This window comes from Rhinopithecus bieti, unplaced genomic scaffold (genome assembly GCF_001698545.2).
Source record: "Rhinopithecus bieti isolate Rb0 unplaced genomic scaffold, ASM169854v2 scaffold_15133, whole genome shotgun sequence".
NCBI classification, from domain to species: Eukaryota; Metazoa; Chordata; class Mammalia; order Primates; family Cercopithecidae; genus Rhinopithecus; species Rhinopithecus bieti.
This window is the reverse complement of record NW_016808815.1, coordinates 1,316,172-1,333,119: the sequence shown is the minus strand read 5'-3', so window position 1 is coordinate 1,333,119 and position 16,948 is coordinate 1,316,172. Positions and strand designations below refer to the sequence as shown.

Sequence of the window (16,948 nt, the reverse complement as noted above, 5' to 3'; positions counted from 1 at the left end):
ATACTGTTACATGCTACAACATAAATGAACCACTGTGCTAAGTAAAAGAAACAGACACAAAAGGCCACATATTGTATGATTCCATTTACATGAAACATCAAGAATATGCAAATCCCTAGAGACAGAGAACAGGGTTTGCCTTGGCATGGGGGAAGAGAATAACTGGGACTAATTGCTAATAGGTATAGATTTTCCAGAAATGTTCCAAAATCAGATAGTAGTAATGATTGTACAACATAGTGAATATACTAAAAACCACTGAAATGTACATTTTAAAATTATAAATTTTACATTATGTACACAGCATATCTCAATTTTTATGCTACTACAAAAGAAACTAATACACTTTAAAATGGTTAAATGGTTAAGATAGTAATGTTTTTTTTTTTTTTTGAGTCTCACTTTCACCCAGTCTGGAGTGCAGTGGCGTGATCTTGGCTCACTGCACTCCCAGGTTCAAGCAATTCTCCTGCCTCAGCCTCCTGAGTAGCTGGGACTACAGGCATGCACCACCATGCCCAGTTGATTTTTGTAGAGACGGGGTTTCACCATGTTGCCCAGGCTTGTCTTGAACTCCTGACCTCAGGTGAACTCCTGACCTCAGGTGATCTGCCTGCCTCAGCCTTCCAAAGTGCTGGGATTACAGGCGTGAGCCACCGTGCCCAGCCTAAGATAGTAAATTTTATGTGCATTTTAATACAATATTAAAAATAAAAATAAATTTAAAAGGAAATGCAATATAAAGGTAAATAGGGATCCTTAAAATATTTTTTAAAGAGGCCTGATCATAGAACATATGCTAAATGCAATGATATAGTAGTAGTTATGGATCATCTACCTTTCTGTTCCAGTCCTTAAAGTTAGAAAGGCTAAGAAATTTCTGAATCCTAATCTAATCATGTACAATATGTGCATGAATTGCATGTGCCCTGATTCCCTCAATAAAAATGGTAATTGTTCTTTGACTTATGAATAGCATCTATTATACACCCCAAGCACAAAGTATACTCTTTCAAAGCAATAAAAAGCCTACACTTGAGTTTAAAATTCATACCAACAGAGGAATTTATCCTAAAATTTTATTAAACTTGTTTTCTAAATACTTTCTAAGTTCCTTAAAATAGTATATTTGTTTCATAAAATAGCTATGAGTTGCTAGCAAAGTGTAAAAACTTAAGAGGCTCATCTTTGAGACCTCTGGAGAGTTAAAAACATTAGCTTATCGGTTCAATGCCTCAAAATGAATTACTGGTATTGACAGCACTTTACTTAGTCCTATACTGACCTTCAGGAGAGTGAGAAGATGCCTTCTACTGAAAATGAGAAATATACAACCATCTTATGTCCTTTCAGAAACTATAAACCAGAAACTAGAGAATTCAAAGCATTTCCACTTTCTTTTGATCTCTAGAAAGTAGACATGCCATTACATCAACTACATTGTCAATAAAGATCAGCCCACCTGCATCTAAAGCAAGGTGCAAACAGAGGGATAAAATAGCATCCCATGCTTGCTCTGCACTGGATAGGGGTGCCCAGATGCAGAGTAAACAGGAGGCAACTTACCCTGTGTGCAGGCAATAAGGGTGTGCACTGTCAGTAGAGAATTTTAGAACAATAATGCACCAACTAAAAGTCAGTTTGCTTTTTACTATCACCACAAACCAGCAATCCTAAACAATGTCAGTGATAAAACTTCTACCAGGGCAGACAACTCCCACAGCCCTGCCCTTGGTACACTGCTGTGCTTATCACATTATGAATTCAGTGTGTGGGGGTAGGGGGGTGGGTATGCGTGTGTATGTATGTACATATACATAAATGCTTTCAAATATAGTATAAAACTTAAATAGCTACCGCTTTAGTCACTACACAGATGCTTCTGTTGACTTAAAGGAAATGAGAAAATACATCAATCATTCTTCAACGGAGCATGACTTCTCAAAATGAATTGTCAAAAATATTAATCCATTAGAGTTGGCAGCTGTTGTTATAAGGTAAAGCTAAACACCATGATTATACATTATTAGGCCTTCTGTCATTTCCGTAATTATATGGTTAAAGGGAAGTTACTACTTTTAGGCTTGGTAGAGTAATTCTTAATGTAGCCAACTCATTTAGGAATTTAGAATTTTAGGGCATTCTAGACACATAAAATCTTTATAAGTGAAAAGGTTAACATATTTGATTTAGTATCTGATTCTTTGTTTTTTTTTTGAGACGGAGTCTCGCTCTGTCACCCAGGCTGGAGTGCAGTGGTGTGATCTCGGCTCACTGCAAGCTCCACCTCCCGGGTTCATGCCATTCTCCTGCCTCAGCCTTCCGAGTAGCTGGGACTACAGGCGCCCGCCAACACGCCCAGCTAATTTTTTTTTTTTTTAGTAGACGGGGTTTCACCGTGTTAGCCAGGATGGTTTCGATCTCCTGACCTCATGATCCACCCGTCTCAGCCTCCCAAAGTGCTGGGATTATAGGCATGAGCCACCGCACCCAGCCCTGATCTGATTCTCCAATAGTTTAACATATATTCAAAGTATACATTTTTCTAGGAAAATGAGATGAGGCATTTGAGTCCTTATTTGGAAAGAAAAATTAGAGGTTAAGGATATTAAAACCTCCTAATAAGCATTAAAAACAAGAATGTCAACAACATCACTTACCTAAACCTTCAGATTCAAAGAGGTAAGTTTCATCAACCCCAATGTCCCTACACCAGTGAAGGAAGTTTGCGGTATTGTCCCGAGCAAAGAATGAACCTGATGCAGCATCTTTCTTACAGGGCACTTTTCTCACTGGAAAATTCTGGAAAAGATAAAAGAATAATTTCAAAAATGTATCAAGGATATTTTCATTAAACAGTCATTTTGATATTACTAAATAAATGTTCAATCCATCACCTGTAACCAAAAAGTACACAACTTTGGAGAAAAAAGATACTTTTGAAAGCTATTTTATTTTACTTTAAAGCAGAGGTCCCCAAACCCTGGGCCACAGACTGGTACCGGTCCGTGGCCTGTTAGGAACCAGGCTGCACAGCAGGAGGTGAGCAGTGGGTAAGCAAGCATTATCACCTGAGCTCTGCCTCCTATCAGATCAGCGGCAGCATTAGATTCTCACAGAAGCTCGAAACCTATTGTGAACTGTGCATGCAAGGGATCTAGGCTGCGTGCTCCTTATGAGAATCTAATGCCTGATGATCTGAGGTTGAGCAGTTTCATCTCAAAACCCCCCCGGCCCCAAATCTGTGGAAACACTGTCTTCCATTAAACCAGTCCCTGGTGCCAAAAAGATTGGGGACTGCTGCTTTAAAGTATATTCCAGAAAAATGATTCCTAGAAAACAATTTGGTCAAAATTAGCAGTAGGATCAAGCATCTCTCACCTCTTTCTTTTTAAAATAATGTAAGAATCTTAAAATAAAAACTGACAGCCTAATAATTGCAAAGCACTCTCAACGGTATGTCTCTCTACACATAATTCAATATAAACCTCAAATTATTGCTATGTTAAAAGTTAAAGAGATGGGTATGATAACTCACTTGTAATCCCATCACTTTGGGAGGCTGAAGCAGGACTGCTTGAGGCTAGGAGCTCAAGACAAGCCTGGGCAACATAGTATGACCTCATTTCTACAAAATACTTTTTTAAATATTAGGCAGGTATGGTGGCACGTAGCTGAAGTCCCAGCTGCTCAGGAGGTTGAGGTGAGAGCATCACTTGAGCCCAGCAGTTCCAGGATGCAGTAAGCTATGATCATGCCACTGTACTCCAGCCTGGACAACAGAGCAAGACTCTTTCTCAAAAAAAAAAAAAAAAAAATCACAGACATCCATTTTTGCTTACTTCCTTCCATGTAGATTCATAAAGATGGTTCTGAGTTTCTTGAGGAGACTATCAAATAAGGAAGTAGTTGTTCCTTCTTAATTAAAGTTCTTTGAAAACTGATGATCTAAGTTTCACAGAATCTTAATCTTTTTTACTATCTGCTCCAAGATTATTTAGATAATTCTGCTGAGGCTAAGAGATTTTTTTGTTTTGGTTCGGTTTAAATTTTTACTTGAATAAGCAATCCAAGAATATGATTTTTGTTAATGCAATAGGTACAGTAGGATATTACGCCTTTCTCTCACCTACTGCCAGTTCTTCTCTCTCCCTAGAGTTAACCACTATTACTAGTTCCTTGTATATCCTTCCTGTTACTATTTATTTCCAAAACTAAAATAACCTTAGGAGTTTTTTTTCCCTGATTGAATACAGAATATACAATCATTGAAAAAAAAAAATCAAACCAACAGCAAACTACAAAGTATCAACTGAAATCCTCTCACCCACATTTCGGCAAGACATCTCTATGCACAACTATACACATATTTGTATCTACAAAATGTCACATAAGCCATTCTTCAATTTGATTTGTGTGTGTATGTGTTCATATACACTAAATGACAGGTTGTAGACATCATGTGGGGTTCAAAATAACATATTTAAAAAATTGTTTCCAATGAATGTATAATATTCCAATGTGCCTGGTTACCACAATTAATTTTTAACAATTTCTCTACTGAACATTTAGGTTGTTCCTAATTTTTATACTATCACTTTCACAAACTTCTGATTATTTTCTCAGAATAAATTCCTACAAGTAGAACTATGTAACAAAAGATGTGCTTTAGGGGGCAGAGCGAGATAGCCCCATACAAACCTACAACATTTGTCTTGCCCACAGGAACATCAAATTTTAACAACTAACTACACACAAGAAGCACCATTACAAGAATCAAAAATCAGACCAGAAATCTGGTTTTAATTTCATATCGCTGAGAGAGACATTGAAGAGGGAAGGAAAGACAGTCTTAAATTGCCCACCCCTCCCTCCATCTTCCCGGCAGCAACCACATGGCACAGAGAATCTGTGTATCTGGGAGAGGGAGAGTACAGTGATTTTGAGGCTTTACATTGAACTCACTGCTGTCCTTACACAGCAGAAGGCAGAACCAGGCTTTAGTAGCTGACGTCTGCCCATGGAGAAAGCATCTGGACCAACCCCAGCTAGAGGGGATTCACCCATTACAGTAATAAGAGCTTGAGTTCAGACAAGCCTCGCTACCATAAACTGGAGTGCTCTGGGGACCTAAGTGAACTTGAGGGACAGTCTAGGCCACAAGAATTGCAAGTCCTAGGCAAGCCCAGTGCTGAGCTGGACACAGAGCCAGTGGACCAGAGGGGAGGAGCATATGACCTACTGAGACATCAACCAGGCCAAGCGTGTGGTTGCACCACCTCCCCCAACCCCTGGCAGCAGCCACAAGGTGCAGAGAAAGCTGTGCACTTGGAAGACAGACAGCACAGCAACTGGAGGACTTTACGCTGAACTCAGTGCTGCCTTGTCACAGTGGTGACCTACCAGGATTCATCACCTGCTGAGTAAAGAACCCTTGGGCCCTGAATAACCAGCAGTGATACCCAGGTAATACGCCATGGGCGTTGGGCTGTCAGACATACTAGCTTCAGGTGGGACTGAATACATTCCCAGTTTTGGTGGCTACAATGAAAGACTCCTCCTGTTTGAGAAAGGCAAGGGGAAAAGTAAAGCTGACTCTGTCTTGTGCCTTAGGGACCAACTCAGCCACAGTGGGGTAGAGCACCAAGTAAGCTCTGAGGAGTCCCCAGCTTTAGGCCTCAGCTCTTGGTCAGCATTTCTGGACCTGGCCTGGGCCAGAGGGGAGGCCACTGCCTTGAAGGGTGAGTCCCAGGCCTGGCAGCATTCACCACAAGCTGACTAAAGAGCCCTTGGGTTCTATTGGCAGTGGCCTGGCAGAAACTCACATGGGCCAGTCGTGGTAGTAGCCACAGGGAGAGGCTCCTCTGCCCATAAAAAGAGGAAGAAAGAGTGGGAAGGACTTTGACTTGTGGTTTGAGTGCTGGCTTAGCTGCAGTAAAACAGTAATATCAGGTAAATTTCTAAGGTTTAAGACTTCAATCTCTGGCTCCCAGACAGCATCTCTGGACCCAACCAGGGCCTGGGGGAACATGACTCCATTGTATATTATTTGTTTCTTTTCTCTTGCTGCTTTTAGGATCCTTTAAGCATGAAGGAGAAATAAAGACTTTCCCAGACAACAAAAGCTGAGGGATTTCATCCACACCAGACCATCCTATAAGAAATGCTAAAGTGAGTTCTTTATCCTTGACCTTTGGGAGTTTATTAAATGCCTTGAGGTAGTGTTCTTTGGGTTAAATCTGCTAGTGTTTTATAACCTTCTTGTACTTGAATATTGGTATCTTTCTCTAGGTTTGGGAAGTTCTGTGACAATATCTCTTGCTATTAATAGTTCTTTTGCTTATGCAATCAGTTTAAAATAATGGGTTATAAGATATTATTTGCAAGCCTCATGGTAACCTCAAATCAAAAAACATACAACAGATACATGAAAAATAGAAAGTAAGAAATTAAAGCAAACCACCAGAGAAAATCAGCTTCACTAAAAGACAGAAAGGAAGGAAAGAAGGAGCCAACCAAAAAACAACCAGAAAACAACAAAATGGCAGGAGTAAGTCCTTATTTATCAATTATAACACTGAATATAAATAGATTAAATTCTCCAATCAAAAGACACAAAGTAGCGGAATGGATGAAAAAGCGAGACCCAATTGTCTCTTGTCTCCAGGAAACACTCTTCACCTATGAAAACACATATAGACTGAAAATAAAGGGATGGAAAGAGATACTCCATGCCAATGAGAAACCCGAAAAACAGGAGTAGCTATATTCATATCAGACAAAATGAATTCTAAGACAAAACCCATAAGAAGAGAAAAAGAAGGTCATTATATAATGATAAAGAGGTCAATTCAGCAAGAGGATATAAAAATTGTAAATATATATGGACCCAATGCTAGAGCACTCAGATAAATAAAGCAAATATTATTACAGCTAAAGAGAGAGAGAGACTCCAATACAGTAATAGATGGAGACTTCAAAACCTCACTTTCGGCATTGCTCAGATCTTACAGACAGAAAATCAAAAAAGACACATCAGACTTAATCTTCACTATAGAACAAACAGACCTAACAGATATTTACAGAACATCTCATTCAGCAGCTGCTTTATTCTCCTTAGCAGGTGGATCATTCTCAAGCATAGATCATATGTTAGGTTACAAAACAACTCCTAAAATATTTTTTTAAACCTGAAATAATATAAAGCATCTTCTCTGACCATAATGGAATAAAACTAGAAATTCATAACAAGAGTAATTTCGGAAACAATATAAACACATGGAAATTAAACAATATTCTCCTGAATGACACCAGTAGGTCAAAGAGGAAATTGAGAAGAAAACTGAAAAATTTTCTTGAAAAAAATAATGAAAACACAAATACCAAAACCTATGGGATACAGTGAAAGCAGTATTAAGAAGTAAATTTATAGCTGTAAGTGTCCACATCAAAAAAGAAAAACTTAAAATAAATAACCTAACAATGCATCTTAAAGAACTAAAAATACAAAAACTAGCCGGGCGAGGTGGCGGGCGCCTGTAGTCCCAGCTACTCGGGAGGCTGAGGCAGGAGAATGGCGTGAACCCGGGAGGCGGAGCTTGCAGTGAGCTGAGATCTGGCCACTGCACTCCAGCCTGGGCGGCAGAGCGAGACTCCGCCTCAAAAAAAAAAAAAAAAAAAAAAAAAAAAAAAAAAAAAAAAAAGAACTAAAAAAGCAAGTGCAAATTAACTCGAAATTAGTACAAGAAAAGAAATAATGAAGAGCAGAACAGAAATAAATGAAATTGAAATGACACAATAGCAAAAGATAAACAAAACTTAAAGTTGGTTTTTTGAAAGGATAAATAAAATTGACAGACCTTAAGTCAGACTAAGGAAAAAGAGAGAAGACCCAAATAAAATCAGAGATGAAAAAGGAGACATTACAACTGATACCACATAAATTTAAAGGATTATACTGAGCAACTGTATGACAACAAAACCTGAACAGACCAGTAACAAGTAACAAGATCAAAGCTGTAATAAAAGCCTCCCAGTAAAGAAAAGCCTGGGACCCGAGTGCTTCACTGCTGAATTCTACCAAACATTTAAAGAACTAATAGCAGTCCTACTCAAACTATTCTGAAAAACAGAAGAGGAGGGATTACTTCCAAACTCATTCTATGAGGCCAGTATTATACCAAAACCAGATAAAGACATATTAAAAAATGAAGACAACAGACCATTCTCTGATGAATACTGATGAAAAATCCTCAACAAAATACTAGCAAACTGAATTCAACAATACATTTAAAAGATTATTCATCATGACCAATTGGGATTTATCCCAGGGATGCGAAGATGTTTCAACATGTGCAAATCAATCAGTGTGATACATCTATCAACGAAATGAAGTATAAAAACCATATATATCATTTCAATTGATGTTGAAAAAGCATTTGATAAAATTTAAATCCCTTTGTGATAAAAACCCTAAAGAAACTGGGTATAGAAGGAACACACCTCAGCATAATAAAAGCCATATGATGACAGACCCACAGCTAGTATCATACCAAATGGGGAAAAACTGAAAGCCTTTCCTCTAAGGTCTGGACCACAGCAAGGATGCCCACTTTCATCACTGTTATTCAACACAATTCTGGAAGTCCTAGCTAGAGTAATCAGACAAGAGAAAGAAAGATTTGGCATCCAAACTGGAAAGGAGGATGTCAAATATTCTTGTTTGCAAATGATATGATCTTATATTTAAAAAAACCTAAAGACCTCCCTACACACAAAAAAACTATTCCAGCTGATAAACAAATTCAGTAAAGTTTCAGGACACAAAATCAACATACAAAATCTGTAACATTTTATGCCAACAATCTGAAAAGAAATAAAAGTAATCCCATTTACAACAGTCACAAATAAAATTATATACCTAGGAATTAACTTAAGCTAAGAAGTGAAATATCTCTACAATAAAACACTAATGAAAAATTGAAGAGGGCACCAAAAAATGGTAAAATATTCCACGTGCATGGATTGGAAGAATCAATATTATTAAAATGGTCATACTACTGAAAGCAATCTACAGACTCAATGCAATCCTTATCAAAATAACAACGGCGTTCTTCATAGAAACGGAAAAAAGATTCTAAAATTTCTATGGAATCACAAAAGACTGAGAATAGTCAAAGCTATCCTGAGCAAAAAGAACAAAATTGGAGGAATCACATTACCTGACTTCAACCAAAACAGTATGGTACTGGCATAAAGAGACACAGACCAATGGAACAGAAAAGAAAACTCAGAAATAAATCCAGATAACTGTAGTGAACTCACTTATAACAAAGGTGCTAAGAACATAGATTGGAGAAAGGACAGTCTCTTCAATAAAATCTGCTGGGAAAACTCGGTATTCACATGCAGAAGAATGAAATTTGACCCATCTCTCACAATATATAAAAATGAAATAAAAATGGATTAAAGACTTAAATCTAAGACCTTGTACTATGCAACTGTTACAAGAAAACACTGGGAAAACTCTCCTTGACATTGGTCTGGGCAAAAACTTCATAAGTAATACCCCACAAGCAGAAGCAACCAAATAAAAAATAAATAGGATCACATCAAGTTAAAAAGCTTCTGCACAGTAAAGGAAACAACACATTGAAAAGCAACCCATAGAATGGGAGAAAATATCTGCAAACAATCCATCTGACAAGGGATTATTAAGTAGAATATAAAAGGAGCTCAAACAACTCTGTAGGATAAAATCTAATAATCCAATTTAAAAATGGGCAAAAGATTTGAATAGACATTTCTCAAAAGACACACAAATGGCAAACAGATATATGAAAAGGTGCTCAACATCACTGATATCAAAGAAATGCAAATCAAAACTACAATGAGCTATTACCCCAATTAAAATGGCTTTCATCCAAAAGACAAGCAATAACAAATGCTGGCAAAGATGTGGAGAAAAGGGAACCCTCATACACTGCTGGTGGTAATATTAATTACTACAGCCACTATGGAGAACAGTTTGGAGGTTCCTCAAAAAACTAAAAATAGAGCTACCATATGACCTAACAACCCACTGGGTATATCCAACAGAAAGGAAATCAGTATATTAAAGAGATTATCTGCACTCCTACGTTTGCTGAAGCACTGTTCTCAATAGCCAAGATTTGGAATCAACCTAAATGTCCATCAGCAGATGAACAGGTAAAGAAAACGTGGCACATATATACAATGGAGTACCACAGAGCTATAGAAAAGACTGAGATCCTGTCATTTGCAACAACATGAATAGAACTAGAGGTCATTATGTTAAGTAAAATACAACAGGCACAGAAAGACAAACATCACATGTTCTCAATTATTTGTGGGTGCTAAAAATCAACAACTGAACTCATGGACATAGTAGAAGGACAGTTAGCAGAGGCTGGGAAGGATTGTGGGAGATGGGGGGAAGTGGAGATGTTTAAGGGTGTAAACAATATAGTTAGAAAGAATTAATAAGACCTAGTATTTGATAGTACAACAGGGTGACTATAGTCAATAATAATTTAATTGTACATTTAAAAACAACTAAAAGAGTACAACTGGATTGCTTGTAACACAAAGAATAAATGCTTGAGGGAATGGATATCCTATTTTCCATGATGTGATTATTACCTATTGCATGCCTGTATCAAAGTAACTCATGTACCCGTAAATATACACACCTAGTATGTACCCACAAAATATTTTTACAAGATATACTTTATTTTCAGTGATATATATGTATATATACACACACATATCATCCACTGTCCCCCAGAATGATGATACTCCCTTGTATTTCCACCAACTGTGTGTAAATTTGCAGACTCCAAACTCTTGAGAATACCTACATTTGATGAAGAGAGAGGAAACCTTACCGACTTCAAATCATGACTTCAGGACTAATGAATGAAACCTGTCTAAAAACATTTATTATTTATCCAATCAATATTTATAGAATTTACCACCAATGCAATATATGGAGAATATATAAAGAAGAAAATAATAATAGCAGCTGCTACTTGTGTGCCAGGAACCATCACAAGCTCTTTTCCCATTTAACCCTCCCAACAATTCTAAAAGGAAGTTATGTTAATGTTCTCAAGAAGAGCTGGATTGACTATGCATCAAGCACTATGTTAGACACCATCTGTACATTCACTCATTTAATTTGACTGAACTCTCACAAATAAATCCTAAAGTAACTGTTAATCTCATTTTACGAAATCCTAAGGTAACTGTTAATCTCATTTTATGAAAGAGAACATTTTTCCAGATCTTGAAAAGGGTTAAGTAAATTATTCAACATCTCATAGCCAGTTGGCATGGAAGTTTACAACCTTCTAGAGATAAGAAATGTACATAAATTAATAGGTACCAAGACATAAAATCCATACTGTCAAACATTTACTTACCCCTGATTCTTCAGAGTTGCATGTTTTCACCATGTTTTGAAGAACATCAATCAGTTGACATAGAAGTACTCCATTATCAAGTTCTTCCAATAATTTTTCTGCCTTAACTTTAATACCTAAAAACATATTTCAAAGTTAAGATTCTTCTAGAAACATAAATTCAAACAATATGGTTAAAATTAATTAAATAGAATCAGATTACAGCAAAACACTAGAAAAGTATCAGATCAGACTCTAAATACTCTTAGAAGGTACAGTTAAAATAGCAAATAATGGCAAGTTAACTTAATGATACTGAAACAAAAATATCTGTAATGTAGAAGTACAGAAAAAATATAGAAAACCGACATCGATTTTATTTCATTTGAAATAAATTCACTGCATATTAATATTCCTTGCACAAGAAAAATAGTCTCTATAAATAAGATGGACTTGGTTCCAATTTTAAAATTAAAGACAATACCATAACAAATACCCAGGGAATACTAACGTTTTACTTCTAGATTGTCTTCTTTAAGAACATTATTATTACATAATAAACTCTAAACATTATCCATCAAACTGATTATACAGTGGATATTTGGTATTTTATTATCTTGGAAGGGCTGTATCGTTTAAGATACTCTTTTTCATGAAAACTTAAGAATTCTACGTAAAATTATTTAAAGTAAAATTTTTCTGGGGAGAAAGTTTAAAGCATTCATATCCTCTAATAGCGTAAAAAATATGATGCCAGACATTCTCCAACCTGATATTTCTTCCTAGGTTTCATATGCCTCTATCCTTCAATGCCTCAGAAATTGTAATCATTTTATCTACAGTATATGTTTCACTCAAAGTTCATGGCTTATACAAGACTAAGGCGGGTCAGGGGTGAGGGGGGTGAATCAGTAAAAAAAAAAAAAAAATTAGATCAATACACTTTTTAAAGATGATTTTAATATTAACAATGAAAATGTTCATTATTCAAAGTTTATTGACCTCTTCAGTTAAATCTCAAATTTCCTACTATTCAAGACCCAAGGTTCAGGGTGAATCAGAGTATTTCCCCAGCTGAAATGTAACCTTGGTGAAAGCAAGGGCACTGAATACTTCATTCACTAGAGTATCCCCAGCATCTGTAACAGTCACTCCTTGACAAAGAGTAAGGCTCTCAATAAATGCATATTGAATAAGATAATACAATTTGGGGTATTGTTTCAAGCATCACCTAATAAACCAGATAACCAGATTGATAGATCTTCTTGCATGGGCAACAGAGTGGCTTCATGCCTCACAGCTATCCACTCATCATACTGACAAACATTAGCCAATCCTGGTCCATGTCTGGGGGTCAGAGGACTCCGAGGACTTAGAGGCAGATCTTCTCCAAACCATACCTAAAGAAAAAAAAAAAAAATCAATCAACTGAATGAATAAAACCTTTGCTAAAAGTCATCATAATCCACATCAATATTTAAATGATGAAGCATAAATCATACATAATAGACACATATAAAAAGCTGCTGTAGCTCACAGCAAATATATAAATTAGAAGCAAAATATTAGTCCTGTTCTGCTGCCCAGGCTACAGTGCAGTGATGTGATCATGGTTTACCGCAGCCTCCACTCCCAGGCTCAAGCAATCCTCCCACCTCAGCCTCCCAAGTAGCTGAGAGCACAGGCACATGCCACCACACCCAGCTAAGTTTTTAATTTTATGTATTGCAGAGACGTGGTCATCCTATGTTGCCCAGGCTGGTCTTGAACTCCTGGGCTCAAGCGATCCTTCCACTTCAGACTCCCCAAAGTGCTAGGATTACAGGCACGAGCCACTGCGCCCAGCCAAGACATTTTCAATATTCAATATTGTGGTCAATGTAAGAAAACACCAAATTAATAAATGGATTCTACTATTGAGCCAAGAGGGTACAATTCAACAAATAATATTTTCCCTTCACTTGTTAGCTGAGTAAGTTTAACAAGTTACTTGACCAGAGTCTTAATATCTTAGCTGTAAGATGAGTTACTGATTCCTGCCTTATAAAATACACCTTTGCAGCATCTGGCATTGGGCCTAGCAGATAGCAGAGACTCAATAAACATTTGTTGAATGAATGAAGCATAAATGGCATTTTGTAAGCTTCAAATCATAATAACAGTGTTATCTTTTTTAAAAATGTCTAAGTAGTTTAGTTGAAAACAAGTGGGTGGCAAACTATAGTCCATGGGGCAAATCTTGTCTCACCTGATTTTGTAAGCCCAGAAGCTAAGAATAGTTTTTACATTTTAAAATGGCTGTTATACAAGTAACTGCATAATATCTCAATTTTGCCTACTGGCCCACAGAGCATGAAATACTACCTGGCCAATTCACAGTTTAGAATAAAAACTGACACTCTATAAATTTTATAATTTTATAGATGTTATAATAAACACTTGCAAAGTTTTGAAATACAATTAGAGATTATTTAATGTAAGATTATAGAAAAGGCTATATCAATTCTTCGGATTGTAAAAGAAGTAATCAAGTCATTATGAAGTCACTTTTTAAAACAGATATAAATATCTCTTGTCCTCCTTACTGAACAACTTACAAAGGAATATTATTAGAGCCTAAGTGAAATGCATAGGAGATTCCAAGAGTGGGGTGGCTTGGAATGGAGAGTCAGAGCTTGAGTGAGGTGAGTGGGCATCCAGGTACGGGGACAGCCCTGTGCAAGATGTCAGACCCTGAGTAGGACAAAGAGGGCATCTAACAGGTGCAAAGAGGGAATGTCCCAATACAGAGTGTCAGAGTCCAAGTGAGCTAAGCATCTACCCAGGGTGTGGGTGGCAGCAATAATGAGAGAACAGTAACACACACGAGGATTTATCAAATGGGAGCCAATCTTCTCACTGAAGACAGGTGCAAATACGGAATGAGGGAAGCAAGAATGGATCCTTTGGTGTTGAATTCAAATATCTCTTATCTGAAGGCAAAGAAACTCTCAAAGAATGCCAAAAGGACACTTAAGCCAGCATGAAGGGACTTCTACTGGCTGAACTGAGGGCAATTTGAGCATTGAGATAAATAACAGAAATGGATTATACCACACTGAATAAAATAGGAAACTATGAGTTAACACAGATATAAATGAATACACTGAAATTTTGACAAGAATGGGATTTTTACATAGTCTTAAAGTACCTGCACACAAAATACTACAAAGGGAAAAAGAGTAATTTTACAGTTCAGAAACCTGACAGACAGCATCAGAACCAAATGATGGAGGTGAACTTCATCAATAACGGGACAAATCAAAATCGTACGCCACCTGATAGGACGCAATGAGAAAAATTCCTGCCCAAGATGCATAACCTGAGTTTAGTCATGAAAAAGCATCAAGCAAATCCAAATTGAGGGACATTCTACAAAATAAGTGGTCTGGAATATTCAAAATTATCAAGGTAATTAAAGACAAGCAAAGACTGAGATACTGTTCCAGCCTAATGAAGACTAAAGAGACATGAAAACTAAATGCAGCACATAATTCTGAACTGGTTATTATTGAGACAACTGGCAACACTTGAAAGTGGCCTGCGTATTAAATGGTAGTACTGCAGCAGCATTAATATCCTGATTCTGATTATTTCATTGTGGTTGTGTAGGAAGATGTCCTTGTTTTTGAGAAATACACACTAAAATATTCAGAGATAATAGAGCATTAGAGTCGTCACTTCCTCTCAAATGGCTCAGGCAAACAAATTTCTCTGTACTACACTTAACTACTCTGTAGTCTGTGATGGCTTTAAATTTTTTTTATAAAACCAAACTTTTAAAAAAGAACTGTAAGTAAAAGGAATACCAAGTGAATCTAGTCCTTTCTTGATTTTTAAATGTAGACCATTTTCCCCTTAAAATGTATTAAGTGTATTGAGGTTCATTTGAGACAAGTCTTACTATACCAGATCAAAAGGCATAGCAATTCCACAGGTAATCCACACAAATTGGTGGCGGGGAGCGGGGGAAACTACTTCCAATCTCCTATGATGAGAAATAAAGATTTTTTTTAAAACCCCAAGGTAAACAAAGAAAGTGAATAAACTCAAGAGGCATGCAGGGGTAGGGAAATCTAATAAAAAATAAAATAAAATAAAAGTAAATTTAAAAACCCTATCAAAGACAAAAAAGAAATGTAAGTTATTTAAGGGACATTTACTTCAGGAATTAGGGTAGGGATTGGGAAATGAATTCCTAAATATATGAGGATCCCAAGTATAGGAAAATGATGTTATTTATTTCCCTGAATTCTCTTAAAATTATTTCCAAGGAAGTACAGTAACGCTTTACTAATTCTTCCCTTTATAAGCATATCTTATTTCTATTATAATCCTTGGACTCAGTGTAATGCTTAGCACATAGTATTCAAACATATTTGTTCAATAATTGAGGAATAGATATTAGCAAATGACTCTTTGTACCATCAAAATCAAAATGTATCTTACTATCAATTGTATTTGACAGTCAATGGAATATGTTATTTGTCCATTAACCATCTGGTTGAGCTGAAAAAAAGCAGAGCAGATGTAAATGTTTGTCAAGGAAAGAAGAGCATAAATTAAGAGGGTGGTTTTTTAAATCATGTATGAAAATGGAGACGCTAACATTTTTTAAAAAGTCATTTTTACTTCTTGTCACATTAGAGAGAAGAGTACATGTTGGATTTTCCTATTATTGCAAGCAGACAACTTTAGTCATAACCTGGGCTAGTCAGTAGAAATTACTATTAAAAGTTAGACATTAACAAAAACTGCATGTATGAAGATTGTTCTCAAGCATGCTGAAAGCTGCCATATTGTCATTAAGAGATATTTAATTCATGGGTACTCTACAGATTAACTTAGTACTTGCACTTGCTTACATTTAGGCAAAATTTTATGCCTATCTACAAATGGGCCTTTTCACAGAGAGTGATTTCATAGCCTTTGTCAGATTTTCAAATGGGACTATGACCCCAGAAAGGTCATATACTATTGTCCATTGGCTTTTATACTATATGCTTTTATACTACATGTTTATATTTATACTATATGTTTATTTATTAATGTTTATTAATCAGAATGAAGGACACAGATGAATGGCAAGAAATATCTTAAACTATTAAATTAGTAAGACGTCAATTAATAACTATTCACTGGATGTCTCCTCTCAGCAAGACACTTAATAACCAAGTAACTGTCTAACATAATTGGCAGAAAAAGAGGTGGAAATCCTGGGAAGTCCTCACATTTAGCAGCAAAAACCTCCATGAGACATGTGAAGGGAGGATAGTCTTGGGAAAAAAAAAAATCAATAAACACAGATCTTGGAATCTGGATCAGAGAAGATTTTATGAAACCATTACACAAACTATGAAAGAATCTACCATGTTAACAAAATATAAATGTCCATTAGTGTAGAAATAAGGAAAACATGGGCAATGTGGCAGCAATAAAAACTCTATAAGGAATCAAGAAAATAAATGATAAGAAACTAATGACAT

General features: G+C 36.4%; 1 protein-coding gene across 1 annotated transcript in view; it reads right to left on the bottom strand.

Moving 5' to 3' along the window:
• The window catches only part of GAS2L3 (growth arrest specific 2 like 3), a 49,380-nt gene that overhangs the window by 11,286 nt on the left and 21,146 nt on the right, over positions 1 to 16,948 (bottom strand). The window contains 3 exon segments of the mRNA XM_017887293.1: positions 2,661 to 2,802; positions 11,445 to 11,560; positions 12,655 to 12,823. Coding sequence (XP_017742782.1) covers positions 2,661 to 2,802; positions 11,445 to 11,560; positions 12,655 to 12,823 — 427 coding nt within the window.